At 32.3% G+C, this 14,699-nt stretch overlaps 1 protein-coding gene across 1 annotated transcript in view; it reads right to left on the bottom strand.

Annotated features, from left to right (window-relative positions):
* The window catches only part of LOC129233694 (death-associated protein kinase 1-like), a 126,813-nt gene that overhangs the window by 49,818 nt on the left and 62,296 nt on the right, over positions 1-14,699 (bottom strand). The window contains 1 exon segment of the mRNA XM_054867675.1: positions 696-809. Coding sequence (XP_054723650.1) covers positions 696-809 — 114 coding nt within the window.

Below are 14,699 nucleotides of genomic sequence, written 5' to 3'. Positions count from 1 at the left end.
AGTTGCGTTAACGGCCCTCGTGACCCATGCTTGCTAGTAAGAACTAAAAGCATCTTGTTTGTTTGGTGAGAGCCATGGTCAGGGAGTAGAAGGGCCTTTTAGCCTCCTTGGCCATGGTTCGTCGACCAGCTAACACTTCAACATTATGATCGCAAAATATGCAATTAGATTCATTTACACTTAGTTTGATTCTATGAAGTTGTCTAAGAAACTGCATACTGGAGAAAACCACTCACTCGCATGGGACCAATTTTGAATAGGTGACGAATATACATCATTAACATTTCAGCTGCAATCACAGTAATAAAACGTAAACTGATGGCTCTCTTCAAACAACCAAGCGATTTCAATTCCTTGCACAAGGAAGTAAAATGCGTGTAAGTAAACTCGCACCAGAAGATTTATACTACACAAATACTTTTATAAGCATTTAGAACAAATAACTATTTTAAGTTCAGCTGTATTAGAACAAAAAACTCTTATAACATCAGATATGGCACTAACACGTTATCATGTAATTTCTCCTCTACACTTCTTTGCCGACCGCATCTTTCTTCTATCGTTCGCAGTGATGTGAAACGAGTTCTATGTAATTCACATGAAAATTATAAGCAGGTGTGAAGAACTCCGAATTTTCATTAAAGTACTGAGATTAAATTGGTTTCTCTTGTACCCTGGTGTTAATGTTAACTCACCTTGTTGCAGTAATTAGGATCAATATGCGACAAGTTGAAGAGCTCTTCTAAACCGGCAATGTTTCCCTCCTCGACAGCAGAAAACAATGCTTCAACAACGAAGTTTCCGTCTTGCTGCAAGAGATGAAATAAATATCAGCATTTAAGCGAATTTTGAACAGCTAAAAATTTTAGAGAAACAAAGTTTCAGGCCGTTTCATTTTAAAAATACATTAATGAGTCATATAACACGTATTTTGAAAACAAATTCCAAAAACAGGGTCAATAGGTTTTGCCTTAATTATCGCACTAGTTTTTCTTCATTTCAAAATCCCAGAGGGTCATTCAGTTTCGTAAATGATGTATACAAATGTCGTGGTTATAATGAGCGTTTTATAAGTCACCCTACATAGCTTCGAGTAATTGAAGGCTCCGTAAAACATTCGGCTACAGTTTCGGTTAATGCACATTAGCTTTTATAACAGTATTTTTTTAAAAATTAATTAGTGAAGTTAACAGAAGAACTAAAAAGCAACCCTTACACGCACACAAATCCATGCTTAACTCAATTTGCAAAATGTTCGATTTCTTCCGCAGTGATTTTCGGACCGAGGTTTAAAAAAAAAGAGATTTTTTTAGAAACAAAAGCAGCAAAAAGAAGAAAAAAGCCGGATTTTTTAAAATTTAAGCAGTATTTTCAAGCTGCCAATCTTTTTTTTTATATGTTTGATAAAAAAGGTCAGAAACTTCAGTAATTAACTTATATTTGTAAATATAACTCAAACATGATATAAGACCAATTTGATGATATAAGACCAGCACATGGTTGAAATGGTATTTAATAGAAATGGCATTGTAGCAAACTGTTAGATTCAGCAGAAATAGAGGAAAATAGACAAACTGAGTAGTGTTGTATGATATAAAAATCAAATTGAAACTAAAATTGTATTTATATTCACAGTTTGCGTGAAAAATCACAGTACACATTTCTTAATTTGCTAAAACATCAACCTTATTGTTTGATAAATGTATATGGTTGAAGCAAAATTAATTCTCTAATTTCATTTTTCCCATTTCATATAAAGATGCATACAATGTAACAACGGGTTTCTTGTTGCCAGTATGTTTCTACACAACCACCGTTTTGTGCAGTGCTTTAAGAAAACTAAATCAGTAAATAAATAGAAAAGTCTTGGATAAAAATGGCTGATAGTAATAAAAAAAGTGGCGACTAATTTGGAAAAAACCTACTGACCAAACTGACCATTGGTTACTTACGAAAAAGTTGGATTTTCTGGTTGAATAAGGGGAGAGACTTTAAATAGAAAATAATGAAAAATTACGAAGAAATGGTATACATGCGAAGAAAAATGCAGAACTAGTGAAAATCAAGAACTTCAGAAGGATTTCCAGAATTTCAGTCAAAACAGTATTTTAATAAAAAATCAATTATTTAAACCAATGTTTTTTAAAAAATAAATGGACTTATATCATGATTAAAATCACTAATTTAATTCAATTGATCTAAATTGTTGACACCTTGATTGTAATACGTTCAAATGATATCTTGAGCAACATTGAATTAACTAGTCACCCCTTTGAAAAAAACCAATAGGTGGAAGCACTGAGATTTTACCTGAATATGTGCCAATTGACATACATTACGTAAACTGCACATATTTGGGGCATAAAACAACCGCGGAAAATACAATGAAAATCGCAACAAATTAACCTCTGTTGCTAATGGTTTTATGGCAGCCATTAAGATTTTCAGCAATTTTTTGAAATAAGTCAGTGTGACGAGTATATCAGAATAATGGCATTCCCAAAGAAGCATGTCATTTGCAGCATTCCGATAATAACTTGAAAGCATACCAGGAAAGTAAGTGAAAGTAGTGCTAAACAAATGGGTTCAGTGGCACTTTGTAACTCTTCATCTAAATTTTTCTAATCCAAATACTAAAAGTGCACGGAAATTATGCCAAGGTTTATATTTTTCAATATAAAATGACTTGCTGTCAGCCAGTTATTATGGATTGTTTTTATTTTGTTTTTTACGTCTTTAGTCTGGTGATAAATTCAGCTAATACAATTGGTAATCAACAACGTTTTGACGCTTAAAATTAGCATTACCAGTTACAATTCCGCACAAAAGTATTTATTTATTTCAGCAAATACAGTCAGCTTTCTATATACAGAGCTGACGCCCGTATTTAAAGTTACTCCGCATATCAGGCCCCTCTCCGGCTTACTGAATAGGAGTTGATGTTATGTCTTACCGGATATTTAATAAATATCTGACCTTTTATTTAAAAATAGTGGCACCCGCACGGCTTGGCCCGTAGTAGAAAAATTAAAAGGTCTTTTGCTTCGCCTGTATATTTACAAATAATGTATGATGAATTTCTTGCCAATTGGCATACCCATGTTACGGTTCCCCGTTATGATAACTTGATAACTTACTCGTCCATCTTATGATAATTTTGCTCGGGAAAATGTTCTTAAAATTAGAATAGAAAAAGAACAAAATCGAATTTTCGAAAAATTGCTTCGAGGTGCACACCCGCATGCTACAAACTAATTTTGAGCTGAATTTCATGAAAATCGGCCGAACGGTCTAGGCGCTATGCGCGTCACAGAGATCCTGACAGACAGACAGAAAGAGATCCAGACAGAGAAACTTTCAGCTTTATTATTAGTAAAGATAAAGAAAAAACGCATAGACAAAAAAGCTAAACGCGTTCTATCTCTGAATCCCAAAGTTTCAAAATTCAGTCAACAATTAAAAGTCTTGATGCTTAATATAGCTGATATCTTTTTAACCCTTAGATTTGAATAGCGTAAGTTTTTCTCGGCAGTACTTCCCGCTTGTTACCTGAAATATTTTTTTATAAAAAGCAAAACGCAATTTAACACATTTTATAAAATAGTAAACGTTTGTATTATTGCACATGAGGAACTGCTTGATTTAAAAACTGCAGTAAGTTACGAAATAAAGATTTAAGTATTTTCAAACATTTATACATATTTGGAAACACATATCATTATAAGACAAAAAGTTTCGGTATAAATCCAATTAGATATTAAACTAAAAGTGAAAACATGGTGCACAAAAACTTGAACCAAAACAAAAAAGCTGTGCTTTAAATTTATATTAATGTCAAAACAAATTCAATTTTATTACAATGTAACATTTGCATTATTAACCTCGATTTCTTATACATGATATTTAATATTTGAGACAAATATATTGCACATTTTTTTTGCATTTTTAAACAAATATACATACGTACATTTGCTATGATTGCTACTGCTTGGCGCAGATGGTGGATTATTTTGAGTTTTAAAGCTACTTTTAATCTTTTTATGTTTTGGCGAATAGTTTTAAATTCCAAAGAGGCTTCAATAGGTTTTTTGAAAAGGTGTGTATACATTTTAGTTGAAGAAAAATTATCATTTCACATCAGAAAAGGGGGGGGGGGGGTTGGATTTTTTTATATTCAGCGGATTTCCTTTAAATTCTTAGCACGAGCATCGCCGTACGGGTACTGCTAGTGATATATGTGTATCACGATGCTAACCGGTACCTAATAAAATCGTTAAGGAAACAGAAACAGTTAATACTTGAAATAATTGAAAACATACTGGAAAACACTGTCCAAAAAACTATTTTACTCTTGTTCATACATACGTAGTGTGTAACACCAAAGTTTTCGGGGAGGGTTGATGTTTAGTTACAAAGGTTAGTTGGTATTGTCTCGATATACTCAATGTAAGGGAAAGTGGGGTAAAACCGGGAAGTCGGGAGCAAACCGGGTACCCCCTTCTAGCCTCTGTAAACGCTGCAATTGCGTGGACAAGAGAACTACCTTCTACCTTGATGAAGAAGCAGCAGCAATTAAATTAAAACGCAATAGACTCGCTTCTTTCGTTCTTGAAGAAAATTCTGTTTGAGTGATTTTTTCTTAAAATTTTTGAACAAAACTAGACTGATTATACTACATTCTTGTTTCTGCAACAGTAAAGGTATGTAGCTTTTTGTGTACACAACATTTACTTACTTTCACATTATCATTCTAAGTAATTGTCTGTAGCGTTCTGTATAGTCATATGACGACATTTTTTTATAAAAGCTGTACGTGCCGTGTCAAAACCGTGTACTACCCGGTTTTGCCCCTTGATTTTTAAAACATAGTAAATCTATTATATAATAAACATAAAACTTTTATTTGACCTCATTATTTTACAATGAGGTTACAAAACAAGATATAGCTATTAAACAAGCTTCATCTTCAGGCAACTTTGGAAGAAAAGAAAAAGAAAAATGATGAAAAGAAGACCAAAGATGGACGGAAGAAAAAAAAAAACCTGAAGGAAAGGTAAACGAATCAAAGAAAATACGTCATTATAAAGATGCCAAAAAAGGAACAGACAAAAAAAAAAAAAGATGGAGCAAATGAGAGGTGAGTCCAGTGAAGAGGATGACAATACTGCCTGCATTTACTGCAATGAGCTTTACTCGGACTCCAAGGGTGGTGAGGGATGGATCCAATGCATCCAATGTCGTCGTAGGGTCCAGGAAAGCTGCTAAGGGGCCGAAGAGGAAGATATTTTACTTACGACTTGTGTCAAAAGGCCTTATATTGCAGAAAAAAAAAATAAAGGTAAAGACGATTTAATTTACTGAGAACTCATCCATATGTGTCCTCTTATACTTTTTCTATTATGTTATGACAATAGTTAACATATGTCACTAAATAAAACTTGAATTTTGTGGAAACTTTTAAATTTTTATTTTTCCATAGCAATAACATGTCTACCCGGTTTTACAGCACTAGTGCGGCAAAACTGGGTAAAATGACTTTTTTTTACAAAAAAAAAAAAAAAAATAATAATAATAGCAATTAAAAAATAAAAACATTTATGTTTTTGAAACTGTGGTTGCATTAATAGATAAGTAGTGCCTACTTTTGCAAAAGTTTGTTCCTTTATACTAAAAACTGCGATTTCTGGAAGCTTGCAAACCTTAGAGTCGCGGTTTTACCCCACTTTCCCCTACTTATTTTCATTCTCTCTTTTTGTTTCAATTTTAAGTAAAGGTACGCATATTAGTAAAAGGCAAGGTACAGTAGGACCTCGATTATCCGAGCTAACTGAGACCGCTACTGCCTCGGATGTTGGAAACCTTGGTTAATAGAAACTTTATACAAAATCTTGTCAGGATTGCAAATTTCAAAAAGTATCAATAAAAAGCACAATAGAATATTCTTAAAGGATGAAAAGGAACGTATAAAAAGGAATGTTTTACAATTAAAAAATTTAAAGGGAAAATAACTTGTAATAAGTTTTATAAATTCAATTAAATATTTCTACAATATCAAGTTAAAAAAAAAAAAAAAAAAAAACCAGAAATTTCCGAAAAATATTTATATTTTAAAATTAAAAATTCATCATTTTATTATTTTTACATTCTTGTTTTTAAAAAAAAAAACGCATAAAACACATGAGCAACAGAGAAATGAAACTTCTTATCTTTATCAGGGCTTACCTATCTACAAAAAATAGACTTTATTATCGGCTCGGTTAACAGAAACCTCGGTTAATCGAAGCTCGGTTAATCGAGGTTCTACTGTAATGTAAAAAGCTATTGGCAGAAACAACCATTCAAGTTTTTTTTTGCATGAATCTGGTTTAAGAAAATTCATTTCTATTCTTTAATGAATTCATTTTTATTGTGTGACTGAAATATGTTTAGTTACAAAAAAAAAGTTTTTCGCGAGAAGAGTATCTGTCTTTTCGGGAGATATAAAAAATAGCACGTACTCGGAATAATAATAATAATAATAAAAGTTTGATTCTTGTAAATCGTTGTTTAAAAAACATAAATCGTTGTTTAAAAAACATAATGCATTGGTTCACAAAAAAAAAAGAGTGTCACACTGGTTCTTATATATTGTTGTTTGAGCAACGGTCTATTCTTTTCTGAGTGATACAAGCAATCGTTCTCTTTCGTCTCTCAAGACTGCTTCGCTCCGCGCTCAATCGTCACTCATTATCCAGTAACGATTTAGGTCTTCAAGTTATTAGACACAAAAAACACGGTGGTTGGGAGAAAAAGAGACTCAAGAAAAGAAAAACCGTTAAAGTATCTCATTTAAAGCTCTTATGTTTCTTTTTCTTTAAATCAAATTATAGACACAAAACTACGAGTCAAAAATATTGATAAGCAGGGGTCAATCTAGGTTTTTACTTAGGTCCGCATTTTGTGAAGAAAAAAAAAGTGATTTTTTTAAAAAATTTTTGTGATAGAAGTACTAACTTTTTATCCATTTTTCTTTTATTTATTTTTGTGAAAGAATCCTGTCACACCGTATCAGAGCATCACAAAAGCGATCAAAAATCTAATTTGAAATTCTATTGTCCTAAACGATTTACTTCACTGGTTATAGTTTGGAAGCTGGAGGGTATTTTTTTTATTTTATTTATTTTTTTAATGATATTTTGATTCAGACGAATTGATCGAGTTTAAAAGAGATCTTTTTATAAATTAATGAATTTTTGTTAAATAGGTCTAATTTTTAAACATCAAATTTTGTGAAATATTCGCTTTAACGATAGAGAATTTTGTAAAGGAGCCACTTTTACGATATAAAATTTTTTGAGGAGGCTACGAAGCGAACTCAATTTGTGCCCGAATAAACCCCAGATAAGTAAATAAAAGAAAAATGAAAATGCTTTTGATTGACATTGTAATAAAAAAATGTTTTAAACCGTTTTTTCTTAAGAGTCCAGTGCGGTCGCTTCACAAGTAGGAATTTCAACACAAATTTTATGACAAAAATATGAGTGCCGCATTCAGAACTTTATGCTATAACTGACGGAAGAATGCGATACATCAAACATACGATAAACGAGCAAATAAAAAAAGTTTGCCATTTCAACATTTTACTGAAGAATGCTCATTGTCCTACTTTTGAGATGAGATATACTTTAAGAAGAAGGAAGCACCTGTTGGATGAGCAAAGAGCATTCACCTCTTATTCCGCAGTTTCCTGTTGCTGAAACAGTTTTAAGTACCCAAAGGGCTCTCAGAACTTTCGTAATATAAGGTGCTTTTGTTTACATTACGGCAAAATATAAGGCATCCGTTTTCTTATAGCAAGTAGGGTGACGTCTCATTCCGACTATATTTACCAAGATGGGTAATAGAAAGAACAGGAAATAGAAAGCTTTACATCTGTTAGTCTACAGTGAGGGTTCTCAACCGGTGGCACGCATAGCCCTATGTACATAAAATTATGGAGAAATTGGTTGATCTTAATTGTGACAAATGTCAGGTGATTCTACATTGAAAAAAGTATTCGAATACTTTGTTCACTTATCTATCGAGAGGTTATTTATTTGTATAACTAATAGGGAAAAGTAGGGTAATGACGCTTAGAGAGCGATCCGGCTTACCCATCTATCTGAATAAAATAGAACAAAAAACACGCTTCTAGTACCACCAATATGGTTAACATCATTGTAGTTCCCCCATTAAGTACCACGCACGCCCTTTTCCCCAGTATTCATTTCATAGTGTATTGACAACTTGTTATTTATGTTATATTTATTGTATTATATATTTTATGTTAAAATTTTAAAATGTTCAAAATTCTGTATTCTGTATTATGTTATTTGTATTCCGTATTCTGTTACCATTTTCTAAATTCTCTACTCTGTTACTTTGGAATTAAATAAAAAAGGTCGCAACTTCCCGAGGGTCCCTAATCTGGGCAAGTCACTACTGTGATAGGAACAGGGGACCCTCGGGTGTGATGTGATGTAGTTCCCCTATTAAACTCGGGAGTGGGAAATGCAAGAAAAATGCGCGTAGAACTCAAATTTTGCGATGAAAAAATAAGATGTAAAATCGTATTTTCACAAAAAAAAAAGATGGAGAAATTGCTATGCATCAGATTTTTTAAGGGGGGGGGGGGGGTCAAAAAAAAAAAAAAAAAAAAAAGACATCAGCCCAGTAAATGAACACCCCAACCAGTGGACAAACACAAAATTTTCTATCTGGAAATGAAGAGAAGGAAGTTACTACTGTCACTTCATGTAATAAAAATAATTTCAAACGTTATTTATTCAAAACAAAGATAAAGAACATCTGTAAAGATTATATATATATATATATATATATATATATATATATATATATATATATATATATATATATATATATATATATATATATATATATATATATATATATATATATATATATATATATATATGGGAGACTAGGGATCTCCAAAATCATTAAGGTAGAGTTCTGAAACCGGACAAGAATGTTAAAGTTATACTTGTACATAAAAACTGGCAACACTTTGTCTTTTTCAACCATTTTGTTTTAGCTCAAGAAATGATTGTCTGAATATGTCAGGGGAAACATTTTTCAAGAGAAGCATTCTCAAATTTACATTATCTGTTCTATACAACTTAGAAAAAACTGCCAAGTGTAATTTTAAAGTACATACAGTCGTTAATAATTAAGACATATTTTTAGTAAACTGCCCCTGATTGTTAGTAATAGAACAAGTATGCTTGTAAAAATCTCATATTAGGGATACTTGATCACTTTGGTAAAGGGATCAAGTACACAAAGGTATCCTTTTGGCTGTAACAGAATAAACGCTGTAGTTTACTTAGCTGACTTTAATTTTAAACATTCAAAACCATGTCAAGGTATTGAAATTTATCATAGTATAACTAAAAGATATAAACAATCACTGCAGTTAATCTGCTAAATAATTAAAATATCAGTTCGCACTTGTAACCAAACTCAGCATTTTTATTTACACATAACACCTCAAACATGTAAACATAAACTAATTCTATAGATAAATCATGTTTGATCAGTCAAATAAGCTTGAACAAGTTGAAACTGATTATTCTTGCTTGAACTTAAAAAAAAAAAAAAAAAAAAGCCATAGTTAGATTTGAAAGAGAGTTGCCTATAATCTTCTATACATATAATAAAATAAGATGTTTGTGTGTATGTGTGTGCGTGTGTGTGTGTGTGTGTGTGTGTGTGTGTGTGTGTGTGGCGCGCATCCCGGGAAAACGGTAAGGCCTAGAAAGATGAAATTTGGTATACAGGTGTAGTTTTTGCTGAAGTTGTGCACCTCAGGCTTCGATTTTTGATATTTTAATTAGAAAAAAAGTTATTTAATGTTTCATGTGATTTTTAGCACTTTTTAGTACTTTTAACCTCACAGACGCCGAACCAATCGCGCCAGACAAATATTTTTGGTAGTATAGTGTCGGAAATTTAATTTTAAATATGATGAACAAAAAAATTTTGAAGATAGAGCAATTTTTGTATTTTTTATGAATTTTTGAAAAAACCTTTAATTTGCATGTTTTTCTGGGTTTTATTTTTTTTTCTAATATCATCCTGCGAGAAGTATCAAAGCCTCATTTCTGAAATTTAAGTTGGTAATAGTAAAAACATTTCGCCCTCTTCGGAAGAAAAAAGTTCTTAAAAATACGCAATAGTTTTTTTTTTACAATTTTTTTAATGCTGAACACATCATGTACTTTCACGCATCAGTCGAAAAAAGCGTTCTTCAATCTTTTCTGCCTGTGACGTCACTACTTGGGTTTCGGTTCGATATTTACGATGGAATCTTAATCGCAAGCAATGTTAATCTTTTTTTTTTACTATATAGCTTACTTCTACATTTTCTGACGTGATGACCACGTGTTTTTTCGGCAGCGCTTGCTTTTTTTCTTTCCTTTTTTTTTTTTTTGTTTTATTTAGGGATTGCATTTATTTATTTTTCCATCCCCCCCCCCCAAGCTGGACTGTTCGCTGTATCTATATTACGTTACATTTCATAGTTGTGCGCATTAATTCAATAAAAACAGCGAGATTTTTTTTTATCTCTGTCAAACGCTACTTTTTGCACACTACGGGGAATTTGAGCTTTTTTTTTTTTTTTTTTTTTTGCTCTACTTAAATAAAAAAAAAGCGGTTTTTTAAGTGTTCTTTGTTTTTATTAGGAAATGGGCGAGGAGGTCAAAATAAATAGAGATGGATAAGAAAATGTAGAGATAGATTGTAAAGGTAGATAGCCGCCGAAGGCGGCAATCTTGGCGCAAAAATGTGAATGGCACAAAAAAAAAAAGATCCAGATGGATTGATTAATACTGCTGCCAAATTTATTTAAACAACCGCCGAAAGCGACAAACTTGAAGTAAAAAGGTAAATGACAAGTTAGCCAAACAGCCGCCGTAGGTGACTGCTTGCACATTGGGTGTCAATGCCCCCCTCCCTCCCCCACATGTGGAAGTGCTTTTTGTTATTTTTCGACAAAATTTGCATGAAGAGTACGTCGTTTGTGTCTCCCCTCCCCCCTCCTTTAAAAATATTCCAAACGACGAAACTGGAGACAGATCTTGAAAATATTTAATTCAAATTATTAATGATATAGATAGATATAGATTGATTGATACCGCCACGAAATTTATTTAAGCAGCCGCCGAAGGCGGCAACATTGGCGTAAAAAAACGAATGATAATACTGATTTATAGAGAAAAACATTGATTAATGTCGTCGCTAAATTGTTTAAGCAGCCGCCGAAGGCGGCACCCCTGGCGTAAAAAGGCGAATGGCGTAAAAAGGCGGACCAGCTGGTCGCCGCAGGCGGCTAGCAATAAAATAAGATGTTTGTGTGTGTGTGTGTGGCGCGCTTCCCGGGAAAACGGTAAGACCTAGAAAGATGAAATTTGGTATACAGGTGCTGATTTTGCCGAAGACGTGCACCTCGGGCTTCGATTTTTGATATTTTAATTAGAAAAAAAGTTAATTAATGTTTTATGTGTTTTTTTGCACTTTTTAGTACTTTTTACCTCACAGACCCCGAACCAATCGCACCACACAAATATTTTTTGTACTGTAGTGTAGGAAATTTAATTTTAAATATGATGAATGAAAAAAGTTTGAAGATAGAGCAATTATTGTATTTTTTATGATTTTTTGAAAAAACCTTTAATTTGCATTTTTCCCTGGGTTTTATTTTTTTCTAATGTCATCCTGCGAGAAGTATCAAAGCCTCATTTCTGAAATTTAAGTTGGTAATAGTAAAAACATTTAGCCCTCTTCAGAAGAAAAAAGTTTTTAAAAATACGCAATATTTTTTTTTTACAAGTTTTTTAATGCTGAACACATTATGTCTTTCCACGCATCAGTCGAAAAAAGCGTTCTTCAATCTTTTATGCCTCTGACGTCACTACTTGGATTTCGATTCGATATTTACGATGGAATCTTAATCGCAAGCAATGTTCATCTTTTTTTTACTATATAGCTTACTTCTACATTTTATGACGTGTTGACCACGTGTTTTTCCGGAAGCGCTTGCTTTTTTTCTTTCCTTTTTGTAGTTTTATTTAGGGATTGCATTTATTTCTTTTTTCCATTCCCCCCCCTCCCAACCTGGACGTTTTGCTGTATCTATATTACGTTACATTTCGTAGTTGTGCACATTTAATTCAATAAAAACAGCGAGGTTTTTTTTTTCTTTGTCAAACGCTACTTGCCACTATGGGGAATTGTGGAGATAACTTTTTTTTTTTTTTTGCTCTACTTAAATAAAAGCGGTTTTTTGAGTGATTTTTGTTTTTATTAGGAAATGGACGGGGAGGTTAAAATAAATAGAGATGGATAAGAAAATTTAGAGATAGATCGTAAAAGTAGTTAGCCGCCGAAGACAGCAATCATGGCGTAAAAATGTGAATGGCACAAAAAGAAAGATAGAGATGGATTGATCAATACTGCTGCTAAATTTATCTAAACAGCCGCCGAAGGCGGCAAACTTAAAGTAAAAAAGAAAATGACAAGTTAGCCAAACAGCCGCCGTAGGTGGCTGCTTGCACAGAAAGGCGAATAGCGTAAGAAGGCGAACCAGCTGGTCGCCGCAGGCGGCTAGTGTAAATTAAATAGAATGAAAAGTTGAATTTACAGAGTTTGAAATAAACTTTTTTCAAAACAAAAAAGTAATACGGAAAATATATTACATATGGAAAAATGCTAATTTAATCGTCAATGATCTGTCTAGCACTCCCCCTTTTCCTAATGTTTGGAAGTCTGTTATTTGATTTATTTTTTGTCCTTGACGTTTTCTCCTGAGTGCAACTGTCCTCTGGAGTTCTGACGTAACCTTGACGTCATCGTTTCCGGTACTGCTCTCATATCTTTTACAACTCGTCTCTCATTCATTGTTCGCCTCGACTGTGTTTTAGTCGGATGAACCTGTCTTCGTTTTTAATGCACTGATGATGGCACTTGTATTTTAGAGTGCCGAAACAGCTGATTGCTGGTTTTTTAACCTTTTTCCATTCTCAATTTGTACTTTATATACGTTGCATATTTTATTCACTATGCAGTACAAAGTTTTCGACTACTTTTTATGTAAAAAAGTAATATGCTTAATTAATCTATTTTTCCTAAAAAATTGACAAAAGTGTAGCAGATAAGAATGAATGTGAAGGCCACATCCAGTAAGGTTGAGCGAAACTTTAAGAACTACAACAGCTGTAATGTTTGCATTTGAGTTTTCAGGTTTTGAAAACATATTCTAAGCTTCCTTTTCTTTTTTACAAGTATACAAATACTTACATTTTTCTTCTTTTCAAAAAAAAAAAAAGTAATTCAATTGTCAAACTCCTAATTTTATTATGGCAAGACAAGACGCAAATAAGTTGATTTTTGTAGTTATCGTCGTAATTTTTTTACCAGTTGTTTTACTTTTAGCTTCATTACACTACTTTTAAAATAATCATTAGTTTTATTTATGAAATATATTGTTCACAACTGTATTGGAGACTAACTGATCAAAATCATCTAAGTTTTAAAGTTGTGTACATTTTTCTAAAATCTCCTAGGTGAATTTAAAATAATGTTATTTTTGTGTTCACATTATTATCATCTAAGAAAGAAAATTAGAAATATTGTTAATTTTTAGAAACATTATGCAGAAAACTAAAATTCATAGATAAATTGCTGATATAATGACAAGTATACGTATTTTCTCAGTGGGATCAAGTAACCCTCATGAAAGGATTATGTTTCCCTTGATGTGGGGACACATGATCTCTTTTTAAAAATATTGAAAAAAATTATTTTACCAAAACTATCTGTTTAGTTTCAACTGAAAAAAAATACTGTCCGATAGAGGAAACAATTACGATTCTTCACGTAATTTAAAAAAAAAAAAAAAAACTGATAGTTTGCTCCAGAGAATTCAAAATTTGTGCTTTATTTACGTTGGTTTTTCACTTTAATTATATTTTAGCACAAAGCTTATATGGTAATCTTTCATTTAGCAGAGCTAAGATATTGAAAATTTGAAACAAAAAAAAAAAAAAAAAGAGTCAGAAATACAAAATTTAACTTTTTATGCAGACCCTAGGACCCTTAATATATATTTAGGGAAATAATCTCCACTGAAAGATATTACTAACACACACACACACACACACACACACACACACACAAAAAAAAAAAAAAACATTTTTGCGACTAAAACTCATGTAGATATCCGAGTTCAAAGTTTTGAGGAACCATATAGAAGATGAGATTGGAACTTATCGCCCTTTCAGAAGCAAAAATGTTTTTTGTCGAAGTAAAAAAAACAAAGTATCTTTATGTTTCATTGCTATTTAAAAATAAGTGCAAATGTTTTGCCATGATGCACAAAAACACACTGCAAAACCTCAATCAATTTGAAAAACCTCACTCTATGCACACATATAATTTTAAACCCTTGTTAACTGTTATATTTTCCCCCGAAAGGTGTTATTGACGGCGAGTGTAAAGTGGTGTAAGTCACAAAACGCTGCGTTTCATATCTCGGTGAATATTGGTCGTACTAATGTCAAACTTTTTGTGTTGGAATTATTTTTCAATGGAGATTTTTTCTCTGAATTAAAGTTACGGGACCTAGGGCCCGTATAAAAAGTTAAATTTTTTATTTTTTG

Source organism: Uloborus diversus, chromosome 1, assembly GCF_026930045.1.
Source record: "Uloborus diversus isolate 005 chromosome 1, Udiv.v.3.1, whole genome shotgun sequence".
In the NCBI taxonomy this organism is placed as follows: Eukaryota; Metazoa; Arthropoda; class Arachnida; order Araneae; family Uloboridae; genus Uloborus; species Uloborus diversus.
The sequence above is the reverse complement of the archived record's forward strand: the minus strand, read 5'-3'. Positions and strand labels throughout refer to the sequence as shown.